The sequence below is a fragment of the Dipodomys ordii genome, unplaced genomic scaffold, assembly GCF_000151885.1.
Source record: "Dipodomys ordii isolate 6190 unplaced genomic scaffold, Dord_2.0 Scaffold55, whole genome shotgun sequence".
NCBI classification, from domain to species: Eukaryota; Metazoa; Chordata; class Mammalia; order Rodentia; family Heteromyidae; genus Dipodomys; species Dipodomys ordii.
Genome location: NW_012267271.1, coordinates 3,300,854 through 3,321,702, shown reverse-complemented (window position 1 = coordinate 3,321,702; position 20,849 = coordinate 3,300,854). Strand labels below are relative to the sequence as shown.

At 57.6% G+C, this 20,849-nt stretch overlaps 1 protein-coding gene across 3 annotated transcripts in view; it reads right to left on the bottom strand.

Annotated features, from left to right (window-relative positions):
* Positions 1–3,120: 3,120 nt before the first annotated feature.
* Lmx1b (LIM homeobox transcription factor 1, beta) overlaps positions 3,121–20,849 on the bottom strand; it is a 70,381-nt gene continuing 52,652 nt past the window's right edge. Inside the window, exons 3-9 of one of the 3 annotated variants that reach the window (XM_013021344.1) lie at positions 6,401–6,633; positions 5,496–5,677; positions 5,288–5,365; positions 5,050–5,125; positions 4,694–4,732; positions 3,676–3,819; positions 3,221–3,378 (exon numbers count right to left, since the gene is read on the bottom strand). In XM_013021344.1, the coding sequence (XP_012876798.1) occupies positions 3,221–3,378; positions 3,676–3,819; positions 4,694–4,732; positions 5,050–5,125; positions 5,288–5,365; positions 5,496–5,677; positions 6,401–6,633 (910 nt within the window). Of the gene's footprint in view, positions 3,379–3,654; positions 3,820–4,693; positions 4,733–5,049; positions 5,126–5,287; positions 5,366–5,495; positions 5,678–6,400; positions 6,634–20,849 lie in introns of all 3 variants that reach the window. The other 2 variants (XM_013021345.1, XM_013021343.1) reach the window with 2 other exon arrangements.

Sequence of the window (20,849 nt, the reverse complement as noted above, 5' to 3'; positions counted from 1 at the left end):
CTTGGTTTTTCTTCAAGGTCCCACCCCCAACGCCCTTCTCGCTTTCTACTGGAGCTCTTGGCCCTTAGCCTAGCCTTAAAGTGCGGGTCCCATCCTCCCTGTAGGCAGGGGTGGGTGCGGTGGTCCCCGCTACCCCTCCGTGGGGTCCTCTGTGAGGCCAGGGACTTCCTGTTTCAGCCAGCTAGCCTCCCTTCTCCGAGCCTCAGATCCTGGGTGCAGCTGCCTCTTCTGCCTGTCCTGGGCAGTCCATGGCCGGGCGTGGGCTCTGGTGTGTGAGTAGCCACAGCGAGCCACAGTGAAGGGTCACTGATTCAGCATCTGTGCGTGTGGGTGCTGGTACCGGGGCTTGAACTCAGGGCCTGGCACCTTCACTTGGCTTTTTCACTCCAGGCTGGTGCTCTACCACTTGAGTCACTCCTACACTTCTGGCTTTTTGCTGCTTAATTGGAGATAGGCATCTCCAGTAAGTTTCTTGGACTTTTCTGGCTGGGCTGGCTGTGAACCACGATCCTCAGATCTCAGCTTCCTGAGTAGCTAGGATGACAGGAGTGAGCCACCCACACCCAGCCGGTGGCTCATCTGACATGAGAGGATCTCAGAGGCCCTTTCCCGACCCTCGCCTCCACACCAGCATGGAGACAGTGGCAGCCAGAGCTTCACTTGGGTCTTGGAGGCTCCAGAGTGGGAAGAGGTCAGCAGGGTTTCTGGCTCTCGGACCTGGGACCCCAGCTGTCTCTAGCTTGCTGTTGGGGGTGCCTTCCCCTCTCTTGGCTCGGCTGCAACTGGAGGGGTGAGCTAGGAGACATTACTGATGCTCTCTACAACCTAGAGTGTATGGGAAGGCCAGGGCTGGGGGACTGAGCACCTAGTCCTCATCTACCTGTGGCCATGTGTGTGGTGGGGAGGAAGGAAGGGGGGCGGTCCTTGGAGGCTGGCTGTGATGCTGAGGACCGGAGCTGGCCCTGGAAGGCCAAGGACATCAGTGGACTCCTGGCAAAGGTCTCTTTGTAACAAGAAGAGCACAGGGCCAGGCTTCCTGCGGGGACCCGAGGGAGGCTGCTCTCTGTCATATCTTCCCTCTGACAACTGTGTGTGGCAACCTGCTGAACGATGAGGCAGGGACTGAGGCGAACTCAGAGGACTCCAGAGCGGCCCACCCCCATGCCGAGGGGGCCACAGGGGAGACAGGCTCGATCTCATCCACTCATAGGCTGAGCCAGGCGGACTGGGAAGGGTATGATGACCTGGGGCTTGGCTTTAGAGTTCAAGGCAGGGTAAGGAGCACCTGCACAAGGGCACAGGGGTCACCAGGGGCCAGCGTGGGGTCACTGAGCGCCCCCCCCCCCAGCCTACCTCAATTCATCTTCTGATGGGGAAGAGCAGGACACCTGGCTTCTGTGCAGCCACCTACTGCCCGGGGGCTGGAATGACCTCAGAAGTCACCAGCCAAGGAGGTGGGCCGGGGAGGCCTACTCCACGCAGGAAGGGGCCCCCACGCCCTCTCACCTCAGGGACACAGTGCTTGGAGCGAGGGAAGGGAAAGTAGTGGCCAGAGTTGGGGTGCAGGAAAAGTCCACAGGCTGAACCAGGTAAAGGGAATGCAGCCATAAACAAGGACCCTGAGCTCCTTCATGGAGCCTCACCAGCGAGTGGTCCCCCCTCCTCCCTGCACAGAGATGTGGTCCCCCCTCCTCCCTGCACAGAGATGTGGTCCTCCCTCCTCCCTGCACAGAGATGCGGTCCCCCCTCCTCCCTGCACAGAGATGCGGTCCCCCCTCCTCCCTGCACAGAGATGCGGTCCCCCCTCCCCCCTGCACACAGAGAGGTGGCCTTCCCTCCTCCCTACACACAGAGATGTGGTCCTCCCTCCTCCCTGCACACAGAGATGTGGCCTGGTTGCCTGTTTGGGACCAAGGGCATGGTGAGTCTCCAAGGTCAGATGGCCCTAGTCCTCACGGGGGCCCTGGCCACATGAACAGAGGTGGGTGTCTAAAGCAGAGGAGAGAATGGGTCTGCTCACTGGCAGCTGCCTAGTGCCAACGGGAAAGTCAGGTTACCACGGCTCTGAACCTTTCAAAGGAGCTGGGGCCCGGCCCAGGTACAGTGTCAGGAGGAAGAGTTAGAGAGCTGACTCTGGGAAGTGAGGGCCCCTGGATGAACCAGCAGGAAGGGTGGGGCTCACAGAAGCAGTGAGCGCCTCATGGCGGGAGGCAGTATCAGACAGTGTGCCCAGCAGGTGACTTCTGAGGTCCCTTTCCACCTGGAGCTTCTGCATCTGGCTTGATTCTGACCACCAGGCTCCTTTCTCTCTCTGCCCCCAAGACAGGTAGGTCTGGGGCTGCCCTCCCCTCCCTGCCAGCCCCCAAGTCCACAGGTCCTACATGCTTCAGATTCACTGGCCTCTGGCTAGTCGCTATAAGAGGTGGGCTCCCTGTCCCTTTTGGCTTCCTTTCTGCTTCCTAATAAGGCTGGACAGACCCACAGAGCATCCCTCTGGGGTGTGTGTGTGGTGTGTGTGTAGAGTGTGTGCCTATGCCTGTGCATGCCTTTGCATGTGTACTGCAGTCCCTTGGTGTTTGCCTGGCTCCACCCATACCTCGCCTCTTGCCCCTGACTCTCCAATCAGGCGGAGTGTGACAGGTGTGTCACAGCTGCCTGGCTCCTCCCACTTCTGGTTCAGGCTCAGCTGGGAGGGGTGAGCCTGGGCCACCCAGGTGCCACCCCTGCGCTAGCTGGTGGAGAAGTGGGCACCAGCACGGGGCATTGGTACCCAGGCTTCTCAGGTACCAGGCACAGTGTCATAATGTCACCATCCTGGGGGCGGGGCATGGAGGGGGGGCATGGAGGTTGGCTGGACACAGAGAGGACGTTTAAAAAAATAGAGAGAATTTAAGCTTCCCAAAAAGAGAGAGGGAGGGAGAAGGAGGCAATGGAGGTGAGAAGGGGCTGGGAGGCGAGTGGCTGTCCGAGAGCTCTAGGTCCCTGGGGGTGACAAGGTCTCTGTGGGCAGGATACAGCCCCTGCCCAAGCTTTGCCCATCTGCCTGTCCAGCTGGGCCCAAATGGGCACTCGAGCCAGGCCCCAGCTGGCTGAGGGGAGGGCACCGTATGGCTGTCTGCAGTCTGTGGAGGGCAGCAGGCGTGGGGTGTCTGGGTGGCGGCTAAGGCCCGTAGTCCCACCCCAGGCCCGTGCCCAAGCGTCCATGTGTCCTGGCTGGCTCTCAGGAGGCGAAGTAGGAACTCTGCATGGAGTAGAGCCGGTCGATGGGGTTCCCCACGCGGGCCTGCAGGGAGCCCACATCGGAGGAGCCAAGGAAGCAGTCGCTGAGGCTGGTGAGGGAGGTGTCGCTGTCGATGTCATGGAAGATGGAGTCATTCCCTGGGGGCAGAGGAGGTGTCAGGACCCAGTACAGGCAGGAGGATCCTAGGGGTCCTGTCAGCCTTGCAGGTGCTGTAGCCGGAGGCCAGGGAGAGGCTGGCCGGGGAGAGGCTTGGCCAGGGCCTGACCAGAGAGGCTGAGCTCTTCCTGCTGGAGGGGGACGGGGGCTGTGTTGGCCCCGGGGTCCCGGGCAGCAAAAGTTATGGTGGCCCCAGGCCTGCCTTGCGAGGCAGTGGGCAGTGAAGCGATGGGTGGGGGTGGGGTGGGGCGGCTTACCATAGGGGTTCATGTGGTCACCTGGCATTTGGGGTGGCGTGAGGCCCTGCTGGAAGGGGTCACTGCTGCCGTAGGGGCTCTGCTCCATGGCCACGATCTGCTGCTGCGGCGGGGCCAGCGGCGTGTAGGAGGCCATCATGCCCTCCATGCGGCTTGACAAGACCTCTGGGGACAGGGCACATTTTCACGGACAGGCCCTGCCCACCTCCCATCACCCAAGGGATCCCAAGGCCTCCTTTGGCCTGAGTTTGTCTGGATAGCTGGCTCTCTTCTAGACATGCCCACCAGCTTCTCTTCCCCAATCAGTTTTCCCAGAGCCATGGGGTGGGCGGGGGGGGCTCCCTCCGTCCCTCCTCCCCCCCTTTCCTCTACCTCCTCTGCACCTTGGGACTAGAGGTGGCTGCCCTGGCAGGCAGGAGCCCTTCACCACACGCCCCCCTGGCACACGCCCCACAGTGGGCAGTGCCAGGATGGGACCTCCCAGTATGCCCTGAAGAACAGTCAGGAAGGGGCAGAGAGAAGGGACTGCAGGGCGGAGTCAGAAGGGGTGCTTTGGGGTTTGAGCTGGGTGAGGCTTTCCTCCAAGGCCCAGAGAAAACATGGGGAGGGGGCTGGAGAGCGGAACACGGAGGCTGACAGGCGACCAATGCAGCCGGAGGGGGGGAGGCGGCGCCTCTCAGAGAGGGGGCGTAAAAATGCTGCCTAGATGCTAGGCGGTGTATGTGCTAGAGAGGCGGCCATGAGGGCTGGGCTGGGCTGGAGTGTGAGCTGTTCTCAGGCAGGGGTTACCCAGCGAAGGGGGCGCCGGTCTGCCTGGAGACTGGGGGTGGTTGATTATAGCCTCAAGAAGGGATAGGCAGAGGGGCGTGGAGGAAAAGTTTGGGACCCAGGCCTGGTCCCCCAGCCTGAGTGGAAAAGCTGCCTTTGGGCGCCCCAGCATCTGCTCAGGAGCCTCCAACTCACTGGAAGATGGTGGCGCCGGACCCCACACTGCCTGGCAATCCTCAGAGACCCCACCTCTTCCCCTCACCCTCAGTACCCGCCCCCACCCCCACCCCCGTGGGACCCGGGAGGCCAGCTCTGGTCCCAGATTCACTTCTTTGGCAAAGACCAATGTCGGGGTCCCTTAGCACCCACAAGGAGCACACCCTGGCTTCTTCAACACCCAGCACAACTCTCGGCTGTTTCCCATGAGCCCTAGCATGGGTGGCAGGATGTCATCACCCGGGGGAGAGCACAGGCTTGGGTGTGCTGGGTTATGGCAGTCCCTTGGCCTGAGCACCCAGGGAGGCTGAGCAGGCTGGGTGGCGAGGAAGAGCCTGGTAAGGACGAGGGCTTGGTGGCTACTTTCCCAGCTGCCTGCCCTGGCCCAGCACAAGGTGTACCTGACCCCACCCAGCTTACCCTGGCCCAGCCGCTGGGAGTTCTGCTGCTCCTGCTGCTGTTGGTGCCGCCTGGCCAGCTTCTTCATCTGTGGGGAGACACAGGTCAGACGCCCCTACTCCCTGCCCCCCACTCAGTCCCAGCCCCTTATGCCACGATCCCCTCCCCACGTGCCCATCTTATTCCGTGTCCCTCCCCACCCACCCCTTGTCCCGTCCTCCTGGGGTTGCCCAGATGCCTGCCCTCTCACCTTTGCTCTTTGGTTCTGAAACCAGACCTGGACCACACGCACACTGAGGCCCGTCTCAGCCGCCAGCGTCTCCCGGACCTAGCCCAAGAGAGGCGATGGGTCAGGTCTACAGGGATGGCAGTGGGGGGGGCACCCTGCCCCCAGGGAGAGCTGGGTGGGGGGGTACCCAGACAGACAAGACAGCCCCCTCCCGCGCAGGCGCCCTCACCTTCCGGCAGGGCTTAGAGGAGACCTCGAAGGAGGCCTTGAAGGCTCTTCTCTGCTGGGTGGTGAGGATGGTCCGGGGCCGCTTGGGCCTCCGAGGGTCCTTCCCGTCGTCCCCGCTGCCCTTGCTCTGGCTGCCCTGCCCCTTAGCCGGCTTCATGTCACCATCTTCATCCTCGCTCTTCACTGCGGGGGACACAGCAGCCCCTCAGGGACGGCCGATGGCAGCCCTGCCTCCTAGCTTTGTGCCCCCAGGTGACACCTAACTCCTGGGCCATCGCCTCTGCTGCACCTGCTGTGACTCGCTGGCGCCCTCAGAATAAAGCCCACCCCTCCTCCAGGCCTGGTCTTGCCTCGCTTCCCACCTCTCCCTATCGCAGGCCTCACACGCAGCCACACAGAGCCACCGCACACAGGAAGGCCTGAGGCAGGCCCACACGTGGCACAGGGCACGGCAGTGCGTGTGCCTGGGGTGTGGACACACCAGCCAGTGTGAGCGGCTCACTGATGCTCACAAGTTAGGGCGGATCTGCCAGGATCCAGAGCCCCTGCAGAGAGGTAGGCTAGCCCCACCTCTCCCTTCCTGGTGTGGGTGGGAGATGAAGGGGACAGGAGGAGAACACCTCCCAGCCCTTCCCAGAGAACAAGTGTGTACGTGAGTATGCTGGTCATGTGTGTTGCACGTGTGTGTGTGTGTACCTGGGCATGTGAGTTAGGGGATCCCGTGTGCGTGTGATCACACGCAGGGATATGTGTACTGGTTGTGTGCACCTTGGGGCTGGCATGTTGAAGTCTGGGGTAGGGTGTGCAGGTGCGCGTGTGTGTGGACGTGTGTGCTCTGTGCCCCGGTTGCTGCCCAGAGACGGCAGGACCCCCTCCAGCAGCCGCCGGGTCGGGGCCGGGGCTCACCAGAGTCGGACTCATCGGGGCTCACGGAGCTGAGCAGGTCCTTCTCCTTCTCGTAGTCGCCCTTGCACAGCAGCTGGCCCTCCTTGAGCACGAACTCGTCGCCTTTGCGCAGCTGCCGCTCACACACGCAGCAGCAGAAGCAGCCCAGGTGGTACACGCACTCCAGCGCCCGCATCACGAACTCGGTGGGGGCGATCTTCTCCATGCAGCCGCTGCACTTGGCTGCGAAGAGCCTGGGGGCACAAAGGGGGACACACTGGCTGGGCTCGGGGTTCCACCCAGAGGCCGCTGCAACCTGGGGCCTCTCTCCTGAGCCTGCAGCGGGACACTGGGGGTCCTGCAACCCTCCTCTTCCCTTCCACAGCAGCCCCAAGGGCGGGTGTCTGGCTTCTGGCCCAGAATGGTCTCTTCTGGGGTCAGCTCAGAACCCTCCTGTGTGCAGCCATGGCAGCCACTAGAGGGCAGTGTGCAGGGCCAGCCTTGACTTCCCCAGGGCCCAAGTGGCTGGGAGACGGAGTCCCACCTGCCTCACTCCTTGGCCTGCTCTGGCCTCTCCCGATTCCTCCTCCACCCCCACATCCTGTCCAGCCCTGCAGCCTGGGCCTCTCCTCCCCTGCCAAAGCAGCCAGGCCCCTTCTTGGGCTCCTGAACCCTGTTAACTCTCCTTCACCTTCCCACAGCAGAGGATTCCGAAGGATTTTGGTAAAGCCCAGTTCTGACCCTGCCTTGTGCCAACTCTGCCGCGCCTCCCTAGTCTGAGCTCTTGAGCTTGGCACTCAGGGCGCCTCACCATCCTCTGCTTGCCTAGCTGTGTGGGGCCCCACACAGCACCATCACCTCTGGGCACGCTCTGTCCTTGCCCTGTGGCTTGGCTGACACCTTCCTGCTCTTCCTTTCAGCTCAGGTGTCCCCAGTGGACAGGCATCTACTGAGCATGCCCAGAAGACAGCCACAGTGCTACGCAGTATATGGGCCGATGTGCCTTTGATCCTTGCCACAGACCTGCGAGATGCTCTCCTGAATAACCGACCCCACTTGAGAGGTGAGGAAGTGGAGGTGTTGAGAGGAGCCCAGTGCGGGTTAGGGGGTCACAAACACTAGAGGGGACTCGCAGGCCGGGACCCCATCGTGGCTTCATCTCTCATCTCCAGAAGCGAGCCAGGCGCTGGGGGCCTCTGTGCCCGTGGCCAGCCTGGGACACCAGTCCAGGCAGCGGTCCCTCCCGCCGCGGGGCTGACCGCTCCTCCCGATGCCCCCCGCCATCACGTGCCTGCTCTGTAGGAACTCCAGCCTCAACAACACGTTGATGGAGAAATTTATGAAGAATCAAATTATTGCTGCTGGGAGGGAATTAAAACCATTTTTCATTCCCCGCGTCCCCGGGCCACGTCTGCGGGCGCCACCTTGGGAGCGCTGTACACATCCCATCCCTCTTTATGGCCCACCATCCCGGGCACAGATTACAGCTGCAATTCTCTGCTAATCGGTTCTGGAACAGGAGCGGCCATAAACGCAAGGCTCTCGGCCTGCCTGTCTTCCCGGGGGCTGCCATCCGTGCCACCCACGGTGAGCTGGCGGGGGGTGGGGGGGTGCAGACAGAGCCACCTCTAGTTCTGCCTGTCATCCTGGCACTGGCCAGAGCACTCAACTTGGGGATGCCTCCTAGCAAGTCTGCCAGCCACCTGCCAATATTTGGCCCAGCAGGCTCCTATTCATCCTGCAATGCCCAACTCCAATGCCACCTCTTCTGAGAAGCCTTCTGTGACACCCAAGTATGGAGAAGGTGGCTTCTATGTTCCCCTGATTTCCCGGGCCTTGAGAGTCATTCTTTGGTTAAATGGGGGTGCCAACAGGATCTCCCCTAAAGGCTGTGGTTGGGATTTGATGATATGGACCCATTCACCAAGTACCACAGTGGAGTGACTCCACAGAGCCTCATCCAAGCTCAACTCAACAGGGTCCCTCAGATCGGGGCCTGGCTGCGTGCTTCTGTGGGGCAGGGAAGCAAAGACCCCAAGTGGGCAGAGGCTCCAGCCAGACTCTCCAACCCACACACGCATGGTTTGGCGGGGGGCGGGGGGAATATTTCAGCTCTGATCTGGCCCTTCTAAAGGATGTTCTTGTTCAGCACACAACCTGCCCCACAGTCCGTGGTGGCCATAGACAGAGCCCCCCCCCCACCCCGGCTGCCCGTGCATTCTGCTGAGTCTGGAGGCTGATGTCTCATCGTGGAGGCTGCCTGTGCCCTGCCCCCCCCCCCATGTGCCTGGCCAGGGTGCCCATCCAGATCTGCAGTCGCCTGAGCAGACAGGCGCTGGCCCAGTCTCTGCCAGCCTGGCAGGGGCAGGGCGGGGCCCCAGGTCAAAGTCAGCACCCGCTGGGGGTTCCAGAAGAGGAGGCCCTGTTTGGCTGGGGGGGGTGGGGGGGGAGGGTAGGGGGGCGGGGAGGGTGTCACCGCCTCGCCTCTGCCGTGCAGGCGCTGGCTGTGTTTGGGAAGAGGCACGCTAATGCCTTGGCAGCAGGGGGTCGATTGCTACTTTCTCCCAGCTCATCAACACAATCCATTATTAATACTCCTCCGAAGGCCCCGCGCCGCCATTACCAGGCAGCACAGCCACTGGGGGCGTCATCTGTTATCTAGATTGCAAAAAAACCCGGGAAATAAAACAAACGGCGTGCACTTTATAAACGGAATGTGCCATCCGTTTGGTCTCCAAGCATCTCCCCACCCAATAAAACATCAGGGGGGGACGCATGAAATACTCACTCCCAATTATGGGGCTGCCTTTGTCTACCAAGTGAGAGCACAGAGTGAGAGCGGCTCACCGGTGGGCGGGTGGGAGGGCTGCCCTCCCTCCTGCTCCCCCCTTTCCCTCCCCCCATCACCATCATGGGTGGATGGGGCAGGGCATTGAGAAGTCTCCTAGGACCCAGGGAAGCAGGCCATCTTCCAGCCACAGGCCGAAGAGGACACGGACTCAGAGAGATTTGGGTTCCATGACTATTTGCTGGCTGGTGACAAGACATACAAGGTACCGCTTCCACCCCCAAGCCTCAGCTTACCTGCCTGTGTAGTGGGCTCAGTGAGCTGTTACCTGTTCTGCTCACTTAAGGCAGGTAGCACCAGAGTCATAGCCTGGCTGTGCAACTTTCTTTTTATCCCTTTTTGAAAAAGAATCAAGCTAGGTGCCTGTGGCTCATACCTGTAATCCTAACTACTCAGAAGACTGCAATCTGAGGATCCAGGTTCAAAGCCAGCCCAGGCAGGAAAGTCCGTGAGACTCTCATCCCCAAGTTGTGGCTCCAGTGGCAGAGTGCTAGCCTGGAGCAAAAAAAAGCTCAGGGATAGTGCCCAGGCCCAGAGTCCCAGGACTGGCACAATTGTTTTTAAATCCATCTAAAACCTCTTGTGCCGCCTGGGCACTCTAGCGCCACCCTTTCCTTGCTGTGTGACTTTGGGCAAGGCGTTTCACCTCTTTGAGCCTCAATCTCTTCACCTGTGACATGAGAATGACCATAGCTGACTACAGATCTGTTGGGCAGGCTGATGCCTGCAGGGCCCCGGACGCTGTGTGGGCATAAAAACCTTCTACCTAACCCCCAATGTGCCCTGGCTAGGCTCTCCAAGATTCCTTTTGATTAGCGGTGCCAACACTCCACTGTGCCTCTCTTGAAGACCCTGGGCCATGGAGGCCCTGCTACCTTCCTTGCTTGGCCTGCTTGCTCAGCCCTGTGCACCGATACCACTCAGCACTGTCTTCCGGCATCACCTCCTTCATTGTGCTCAGATCTGGAGAAGACACTTCGTATCACCTGCTTCCCGTCTCCTTACGGATGGACTTCAGGCAGGGGAGAGGCTGCCTGTGCATGCTCTGTGGATGCCAGTGTGCCCTGCCCCTGGGCAGCTCACCTCGTGCCTGCTCCCGACGCCATGAACTTCTTCTACCCACCCCGTGCTTCCTACTCGTCATGAGCCTGGCCCCACAAGCAGGGCTGAGCGACTGAGTTTTTGTTTTGTTTTTTTTAATGGAATACCCCTACCTATAAACATATAATGACTTTTCCTCCTGACGAGATCAACTGCGATTGTAGAAGAAGGAATTCCGTGGGTAGGGACACCCCGTTTGAGGAGTCCCAGGCTGTGAAAACATTATCTCCAGTGCCTCTTGGCTTGTTCTAGTTTATTTGTTTAATGCTCAATTTATTAAACTCATAAAACTAATAAACAAAATTTCTGAAAACCAATCTTTTTGGGAACATTTGAACATGGATTACAAATCGGATTAATTTCTCCTCTGCCGTTGACAACGGCAGAGATGCACTGAGCATGCGCCCACAACCCTGGCTGTCTCCAAGCTTCTCTGAGAAGCCTCTGCTCCCAGTCTTGGGGGTCCGGACGCCCTGCACTGGGCTTGGAATCCTGGCACTGATAGTCCTGAGCACTGGGACCTTGCTCAAGTCCCAGTGGCCCCGCAGGGATGGTGACAGAGGCCTCCTGATTGGGCGAGGCACATGGCATGGGACTGGTTAATGGGATTATGACTGCCAGCCCCAGCTTTCCAAGTTTCCTGGCATCTATTCACTGTCCTTGCTGAAGGGGAGGTCCCCTGCCTCCTCCTCTGTATTCCTACTTGCACACCCCATCGCTACCCTTCACAGTTTATGTAGCCCCACAGTGGATTCTCAGAATAATTCCCACCCCATGTTTGTCCTTTTCCAGGTCTCAAGGCAACTCAGCAGCCCCCATGGCCAAGCCCCAGCCTCCTCTGTCCTTGGGACTCCTGTGCTCTTCTGATTGAGAAAACATCATAACTTTTCAGCTCTTGAGGACAACAGGTTTGTTGGAGAAGCTCAATCATGCGGAGAAGGCCCAGAAAGACACAGGCTTTGACAGTCTGGCATCCAGGGTGCAGAGCTTCAGGGAGCTCTAACCTGTGGGAGGCGGAGCCTAGTGGGAGGAAGTCAGGCCACTGGAGCCTGGCCTTGAGGGAACCCCGGACTCCAGCCGCCCTCCCCGCTGCTTCTGCTTTCCTCTGCCACACTCCCGCCAGGATATAGTATTCTCTCACAGGCACAGAATAAGGGGGTCAAATGGCCACAGGCTGAAATCTCTTGAAACCTTTCTTCCTTATGAGGTGGTTTCTCGGGTGTTTTGTCAGAGCAACAGAATGCTGACTAACACACTCCTTATTAAAAAAAAAATTAGACTTCAGACCCTAGTTGTTTCAGAACATTCAAGAGAACACAATAGTTCAAGGTAAGTACACCCCAGGCCCACCTTCCCCCGCCACCAGCCATCCAGTTTCTCACTGCTCCCTAAACACAGTCAGTTCCTTCTGGTCCCTTGAAAGCCCATCACCCTCCAAGGTCTGCCTCTCTCCCCACTTCCTTTGCTTCCTATTGAACTCCTATTAATCTTTCAAGACCCCATGAAGCCTTTTCTGCTGCTGACCTGGGGCCCCTGAGATAGCCTGGGTACATCAGGCCATGCCTCAGCCCGTGGGAACAGCACAGTATGATGGGTTTGGCAGGGAGAGAGGCAGAGAGAGGCCCAGTGACCAGTATGGAGGAGAGCTCAGGAATTCCTGGAAAAGGGAGGGGAGATGGAGTGAGGGAAGATAGTCTCTGTCGCCCAGGCTAGCCTAGAACTTGTGATGTTCCTGTCCCACCCTTCCTTCCTTCCTTCCCTCCTTCCTTCCTTCCTTCCTCTGCATGCTGAGATTACAGATGCCCCCTCCCCACCATGTCTGGTTGGCCACAGCACTTGTTTAAGAACCTGGTTCTGGAGGCAGAAGGAATGGTACGAATCCCAGCTCTGCCACCTACTGGCTGCTTGACTTGGGGCGGCTGCCTCCATCACTGAACCTGTCTTCCTGTTGGAAAGCAGTTTCCAGGAGCTCACCTTCCAAGCAGGAAGTCACCTCAATGAGGATGTCCTCTCTGGGCCACACCCAGGTGGCTGCAGGGTCCTGGGGTGACTGGTGTGTGGCAGTTTGGGTGAGAATTCACTACGGTACTGCATTTGTCACGTTGACAGGGAATGTCCCAGAAGCCAGGGGGACAGGATCCGGGACTCTGCAGGCCATGGGTGTGGCTGTCACTTAGCAGAGGGAGCTGCCCGGCCTCCGCCCTGCTGGACGCGACTCCCCAACATCTCCCCCACGCGCCCACTGCGTCCTTATCATTCCGGGCGTAGCTGGTTTTTATTTGGAGACAAAAAGGGGCCTGTTGACGGGGATCCAACTCAAACCAGCTGCAAACATCTGCTTTGATGCGGCAGGCGGGCGGTGACGGCGGGAGCCGCAGGCAGGGGCCCCGGTGCGTGTCAATCAGGCGGCTGGAATGTGCAGTTTGCCCAGCGCTAGCTGCTCGCTGGACTGCGGGCCTCACAGGGCTCCAATGCCTGCCTCCGGCCCCGGTCTGCCACTGAGGCTGAAGGCACTTCCTGCGGGCAGCAGCTCTGCAGAAAAGCTGGGCCGACCCTGGCCCTCGGCCCTTTGATCTGGCGCAGTGGGGAGCCCCCAGCCCAGGCTGGAGGTCAGGCGCCAGAGGCAGGGAGGGACCGGACTAGCCATGAGCCCCAGGTACCATCCAAAAGTCAGCCAGGCCCAGCAGGAATGTATTTGGTGAGTCCACAATGTGCACCTACTGTGTGCCAGTCACTCTGCAGGCAGGGGCAGAGCAGGCTCAAGAGCCAGTCCATGCCCAGGCCACCCCCTCCAGAGGTGAGGGGACAATAATGCACACTTGTCTGCTTTTAACAAACAGCCCCACTGCACGCAGCACGACAGACAATGGCAACTTGATGACACATGAAGCAGAGGCTGTAGTTTTAGAAAGATGGCCAGAGAATGTCAGGAGCCATCTGAGCAGACACAGGGGAAGCCAATATGTGACACATCTGACATCTTGAGGCAAAGGGGATCCAGGAAGAGGGTATGTCAAGTGCAAAGGTCCTGGGGACAGATCTAAGGTATTGGGGAAATGGGAGAGGCCAGTGTGCCTGGAGGAGACAGGAAATGTAAGCAGAGGACTAGAAGTCAGGCTGAACACATGACATAGGAGCCCGGGAGGGTTCTAAATGGAGGAGGATGTGATCTGACTGGCATCCTGGGGTTCCCTGGGCAGCTGGGGGCCCAAGTGGGAGAGGGATGGCGAGCAGGAGACGTGCCAAGAAGTGGTCTAAACAGGATGGTATCCTAAGGTGGCCCTAGGGGCACCAGCTGATGCCAGAGAGAGGGTGGGAAGATGGGCAGCCGAAGCCTGGGGACCTGGGCAGGCAGAGGGCAGAACTGGGCATTGGTGGTGTGGGGCACAACAGCCCTGGACACTAGCGGCACCAATCCCGGGACCGACTCCTCACTTCCCTGGCCAGTTCAATTCCTTTGATGATCCTCTTCTTCACTCAGCCGTCTAACATTTGCTGAGCACGTACTCTGAGCCAGTCCCCTGGTGCCAAACCCAGCATCCATGGCCAGGATGATTACCAAGACTGATTGAGGGCTTCCTGCAGGTGCACGGGGCCTGCGAGATGGCATCATGACTTGGAAACCAGCAGAGGCCTGGGGCTTGCTCTGCCAGGCCACCCGCTCTTGAGGTCCTCTCCTGCTTTTGCATCTTCCACTCAGCTCACCTCTGGGAAAGCTGCCCTTGCTCTGTCTTCCCAGTACTGTTGAAATTCATGCCAGGGGCTGGAGGTGCTGGAGGGCAGGGAGGAGTTGACAAAGATGAAGACAGGAGACGAGAAAGCCCACACCAGGATACAGAGAAGCCCTCAGGTTTCTCTCTGGGGTGCTACATGGTGGGCCGAATGGACCCAGGAATTGCAAAGGCGGCCAGGTGGGAAGCAGAACTGGGTGTCTGGGAAGACTTGCTGTGGGAAGCAAGGGGGCTGGGGCAGGACCAAGAGTGTATCTGATTCTAGAGCTGAGTTCCGTAAGGAAGGACAAGGAAGCAGAGAGACCATTTGGGGAGAAGAAGCTGGAAAATAAAAGTAAAGCATGAAGAACATGGAGGTCCTTTTCAAAGTTAGGGAGACAGAAAGACAGGGTGGAGCAGCTAAGACAAATCAGGCTGGAGTTGTTATCTTAAAGCCTTGAGAACAGACCAGATCTTTTTGGTCCTAATCACATTCACAAAGCCACCCAGGCACCTGCTATCTAACTGTGCAATTCACTCATCCGTCCACCCACCCACCCACTCATTCACCCATCTATTCACCTACTATCCACTCATTCACCCACCCATCCATCCATTTGCCAATCATCTCAACCATTTACCCATCTGTCCACCCATCTACCTATCACCCACCCTTTCATCTGATACATATATCCAACCACCCCACATCCATCCATCCATCCATCCATCCAATCAACCATCCACCTATCCATCCATCCATCCATCCGTCCAATACGTCTGATACATCTATCCACTCACCCACACATCCATCCATCCAATCAACTACCCATTCATCCATCCATCCTCCCAAGCCTCCATTCACCAGTCATCTTAACCATTTACCCATTCATCCATCCATCCATCATCCATCCTTTCATCTGACACATCTATCCATTTACCCGCTCACCCACATATCCATCCATCCATCCTCCCATTCACCCATTCATCCATTCACCGTCCATTCATCCATGCAGCCACTCATTTGCCAATTATCTCAGCCATTTGGCTATTCATACATTCTTCTCATCCACCAATCCATTCACATATCCTCCCTCCCATCCATTCACCCAACCATCCATCCAATCATTTACTGATCATCTCCACTATTTCCCCATCCATACAAGCAGAATCCATCTAGCCAACAAATACTTCAGCACTTTCTAGTTTCAAATCAAGTTCTATGACTGCTCCTCTTGAGCATGCTTGTCTTTTTAAAGTTTTCACAGTATCAGATTTGTTGGTCCTAGTATATTTAACAATGTCCACCACTGGGGATCCGAGGGGGCCTGACCCAGGATCCCCAATCCCAGCAGAAGCCTGGGGCACTAATGGAGGCAGAACACCCGATTAAACTGGTATGTTGCCCAGATCATTTGGGCCCTAAGGATTTTGGTCTCCCTGTATGTGAATGGTAGCATTTTAATTGGGGTTATAACAACATTGATAAACTTGCTTTGAGCAAGTGTTTTCTGGAACAAACTCCATTAGGGCAATTTAATTTTTTGATCAATTTCTTTCTAGTACAGTTAAATAATTTACAACTTTTTGCCTTTTCATTTTTTATTTTACCGAAATCATTTTCATTGAGATAAATGATTTTTTCATGAAGAATTTCTCAATAAGGCTTTGCTCTGCTGTTAGGTTTGTGGCTGATATTGGACCTCATGGATCAGTGAATTTGTAATCAGCCATAGGTTCCCTGAGTAGCTAGGATTACAGGTGTGAGCCACAAGCACTTGCCCCCCTTCCCCCCCCAAACAAGTTAAATCTTCCCCAGGCTCAGGCAAGGTGTTCTCTTTCAATGTTAACAACAGAATTACTGAAGTTTATTATCACAAAATTTACCAGGCAATTAATGAAAACATATTCAAAAATGTGGGAGTGAAGACAGACTTAAGGGGTGTCGATGTGTGATGCAAATGCCTGCAGTGCCTACGTGTGTTCCTGCTTGTCCTTTAGAGACTCAAAGAATAGTGGCACCCTTTCCCTCTCCCATGCTCTTCAGGTTCCTGGGGCCATTTCTCATACTCTGGTCACCCTGAGTCTGAGTTTGTCCAAGTAGCCCTTAAGGCATAGGGCACAGTAGTACATTCCTCTAGAGGTGAGAGCAGCCGTCTCCTCCCTTCCTCCCACTCTGTGCTCCTCATGATGGAGCCAGAGATAACACCAGCTTTGTTAGCCCAGCTGTTTCCATTAGACCGGGACTGAGGCTCTCCTGAGTGGCCAGGGCACACATTGCCATGTGGTTCATCCTTTCCACCCAGACCGATCAAATGTCACACTCACCTGCCCAGCCCGGGGCTCAGAGCTTCGCCGGGGAGGCTTTAGACCACCTGGGGAGCCAGGAGTTCCTTCCTCAGACGGTCAGAGCCAGGGCTCCATCCCAGGCCTGCCTGGTCGGGAAGGTGATCGGGAACAGAACACTGCCCAGTACGAGACCCTGAGACCCGCTTCTAGGCAGGCCAGTGGCCTGTCTGTGTGGGGCTGGCTACTTGCCTGGTCACAGTGATAGTGGGTGGGCAGGCATGTCCCCCAGCTGAGCCATCCACCCCGGGCCTGAGAGATGACCATGAGAAGTGGGTCTACGAGAGGGGCGGGGCTGCCCACGAGCAGAGGGGTGCACAGGAGAAGGGACTTGGAGCTGCCTGGGAGATGTGCTGTCTACTCTCTGCCTGAGCCCCAGTAGGTTGGGGTGGATGTGGCAGATCAGGTCCGGGTTCCTGCCGGGCAAGGGCATGCCTGGCCACTGGAGGGGACCCTCTCTGCTGCGCCCGCCCATTTAGTGGGTAACTGATCACCCCAGGCCCCGCCCCAGCCGCCTGCTGCCCGCTAGAGCCGCTTAATCACCGCCCGCCCGGCTGCATTAGCATAGTAATGGCCTTTAAATTGAGCCTCTTTGTTTTTTAATTAAGCTCCCAGCAGGTACAGAGAAGAGCGATTATTGAGGAAGCTGCCAGCGCTAATCGCCCGCAGTCATTTGACAATTAAAAAGCGCCTGGCTTTAACCCTTTCTGGGCGCCCGGAGCAGCCCCGCCAGCGTTTAACCAGCTCCGACCACCCTCGCGCCTTTCCTCGGGGATCTGAGGCTCCTCGGGCAACTTGGAAAGGTCCCTGCCAACACCCCATTTCTGCCACGGGGCAAACTTTAGTGTGGCGGTGGGGGGAGTCACTTATTGAGACACACAGTCTGGCTGCGGCAGACGTGCGTCTGTCACACAGGGCGCTGTGGGAATCCAGCTGCCTGGTCTTTGCCCCCCGCAGTGCCCTCTGCCCAAACTCTTCCAGTCCTTCAAAGCCCAGGTAGGCACCTCCCCAAGCCTGAAGGGATGAATTCCCAGGCATCCTCTGCCACCTATGTTCCCCACAGCCCAACATTGATGGGCAGACAAATCTGTGAGACTTGATCTCCAATTAACCAACGAAAAGCGGGGAGTGGAGTTGTGACTCAAGCAGTAGTGTAGCGCACCAGCCTTGAGTGGAAAAAGCTAAGGGATCATGTCCAGGTTCCCAGTAGTGGCAAAAAGAAAAACTAAAAACCGAAGACAAAACAACTGGGTTTATGTTTGAAGAGCTAATGAGCTGGATTGTTTCACCACAGAACTGTTCAAAAGGTGCTCACTGCAGCCTCCTCCACCCCACTCCCAGCCTTCAGTTCTGGAGCCTCTTTTCCAGGGAAGGTAACTCCGACGTGAGGGAGTTAGGGGCCCAGAATCCTGGTCTCCACACGAACACCTGGCCTTTTGTTTTTGTAATGGGGACTGGTTGGGGGTTCTGTCCACTTTTTTTTTTTTTTTACACAAACACTACCACTTGAGAGACCCTGCCCCTAACAGTGGGGAGGCCTCTAAGGCAGGCCGATGGCCTGAGATTTACAGCCTCTGGGTCCTCCATTGTGGGCACAAACCCTAATTCGTTTAACCTGCACCCCATGGATGGCTATTTAAAGGATTTGGCCTTAATCTCCAGAGCCTTGGGAAGTCATTGAAGGTTCTAAGTGGGGAGTGGCTTGAGTGATTTCCATTCTTAAAGATCATTTTGGCTCTGAGTGGGGATTTGGAGTGGGTCTGGGAGTGCACACAAGTGTGGGAGACTGCTGGGGGGGGAATCGTTGTTGTGAGAGGCTCAGGGGGTGCCCCGATGGGAGATGGGGTGAGCTATTAGAAGGTGATAAAGTGTGTGAGATGGCCCGGGCTCTGGGCTGGGTGGAGAAGCCTAAGGTGCTCTACTTCTGACCCTGTTAGGTACCTGGTGACTGGAGGGCCCCATCTGAAGTGGGGGGTGTAGAGTGGGGAATGGGGAACCCCATGAGGAGGCCCAGTAGGCAGCTGCCCGACAACCAGCACAGGAACTGGTCCATCATTGGGCTGGGCTGGGCTGGGGACATTCCCTATGGCAGGCACTCTCCCGGTGCCCCACAGCCAGCCCCAAGCCCCATCTCTCTGTTCATACTTACTAGGGCGACTTCTGGCAGCCCCACCCACACCAGCCTTGTGCAGGGCTAGACTGGCTCTTTTATAAAAACCAGAGGAGTTTCTCCAGGGTTGTAGAGACTGAGAGATACATTTCTGTCCCGACCAAGGGAAGGGAGAGACCCCCTTTGGGGATCTCGGTCCTTTGATAAAGATAGGGGTTAGTGCTCCGAAGTACCCCCAACCTTGCCTCACAGAGGTAATGCCCCTGACTGGGAGCTAAAGGTGCTTCTCCTGAGGAGCCAGGACCATCCTAGGACTCAGGGAAGGAGGTTCTGAGCTGGTGTGGGCCTGCAGGCAGCCAGGGGTTAACATCTAGCCCACCCCCATCTATCAGCCAGCATCTCCCAAACAGACAGACAGACAAGGCAGCTGTCCAAACAGGCCTGTGTACCTGGCCACAGCCGCAGAGAGGACAGGGCAGAGGCTGTTTACTCTGCTCCCGCCCCCGCCACACACACACACACACACACACACACACACACACACACACACACACACATCTCCCTGAAGTCTCACCATGGGTTGGTGCCCTCCACTCCAGTGCCTGCCACCACCTCAGCAAGAAGCTTTCCAAATGCTCATCACTCTTGTCCTGCGCTGGGGTCTCTAGAAACTGGTGGCTAAAATGGCTGATGGCTCTGGCTGAGCCGGTCCCTGAGAACCTTGGGGTGTGATGCAGAGGGAGCACAGTGCTCTTCCTAGCGATGTCCCCCCACTCGCAGCTACCCTCTCGACGGCCAGAGCAGAAGCTGACAGTGCAGCCCTCTCCACCTGTTCCGGAGAACCTGGCAAAGCTGGGTGCCTGGGGTCTGTCTCAGACCACCTCTGAGCTACGTGTCTGTTGCTAACAGGTGCAGCTCCCATGGGCGGGGGAAGGGCTCTTAGGACTTCCTGTCCTCCCTCTTCCTCACAGCTCCCTACAATGATGCTGCTGACCACCATCCTTCACCCCTGCCTCTGTGGCTCTGAGCCCCCTTCTCCCCATTACACCCTCCCCTACAGTCAGCCTCTCTGCGAGTCTGTTCCTGTGCAGCTCCCAGGCCCTGCACCTCCTGCTTCCTGGCACTCGCAGAGTCCAGCCCCCCTTCCTTTGCTGGTGGCTCCCCATTCCTTCCTGGAGTTCCCCAAATGCCCACTCCTCTGGGAGATGTTCTTTGAATGACAGTGTCTGGGCTTCCCTCCACACACAGAGAGGCTCTGCCACCTGCCCAGCTCCTCCTGCCCAGAGTCTGACTCCAGGCACAGCCATACACTCATCTCATTTCCTCCAACCTCAGAAGTCTCAGAGATGCTTCTTTCCACTTCATAGAGAGCACTGAGGCTCAGAGAGATGCAATGCCTTGGGCCACGCCCCACAGCTCTGGTGCTAGAGCCTGGAGTAAGAGAGAAAGTCAGTCTGATCTGGCCATGGACAGCGGGTGCTGGTGGTGGATTCCTAGCCATGAGCCTGGCCCAGGCTGGCAGACAGGCTGACAGACTCAGACCCACCTTCAAGCCACTGTGGATCTGTGAGGGCCCTCACCACCTCACCACGGAGCCTGCCTCACAGCTGGTGTTACGGGGGTGGGGGTGGGTGGGGAGGGATGTCTGATAAAGAGCTCTGAGCTCTCTGGGGTTCACCCAGCCAGGATTCTGCCCCTGGAGTCACACTCCCTCCCAAAGGCCAGGCCTTGGATGGCTCCTCAGAGCCCCAGCCCAATGTGACATCTTTACGGCACATGCCGGGGCCCATGAAGGCCTGGATAGGGTGAGGGGGAGGCAGGACACCCCTCAAGTAACGGATTGTAAATTCCTGGGCCCCGGGCTTTCCATCCTTAACAACCTCGTCCCTGGGCCGCAGCGCCTGTCCCTTCGCAGCCAATTTAAATGAGGGGTCCCAGACCCTGGGTGTAAAGCATTCCAGACTCAGGAGAGGGGCAACTATTGTTTCTCTGGGAAATAAAATAAAATAAAATAAAATCAACCGAGTCTCTGCAGCTCCTAATCATTCTCACATGTGCTGTGGGGGTGCCTGCCGTGGACAGCCCCCCTTTACAGCGTGGAAGCCCCGGGCACAGACTTGCCTCTCCGTAGGGTCTGTGACAAATATTGCTGACTCTCTCCCCCCACCTTGTACAGTGGAAAAAATGGAGAGGGAGAGGGGGAGATCCTGGTCTAGTCTACTTCACCTCTGCCTTACAATGTGATTGCTGATCCTACTTCACAGAAGTACAGCTGAGGCCCTGGTGTGCAAGGTGACCAGACAGTAGTGTCTGGCCCAGCCGGGGTCTCTTCACACACACAGGCCTTCTGGGATCTGA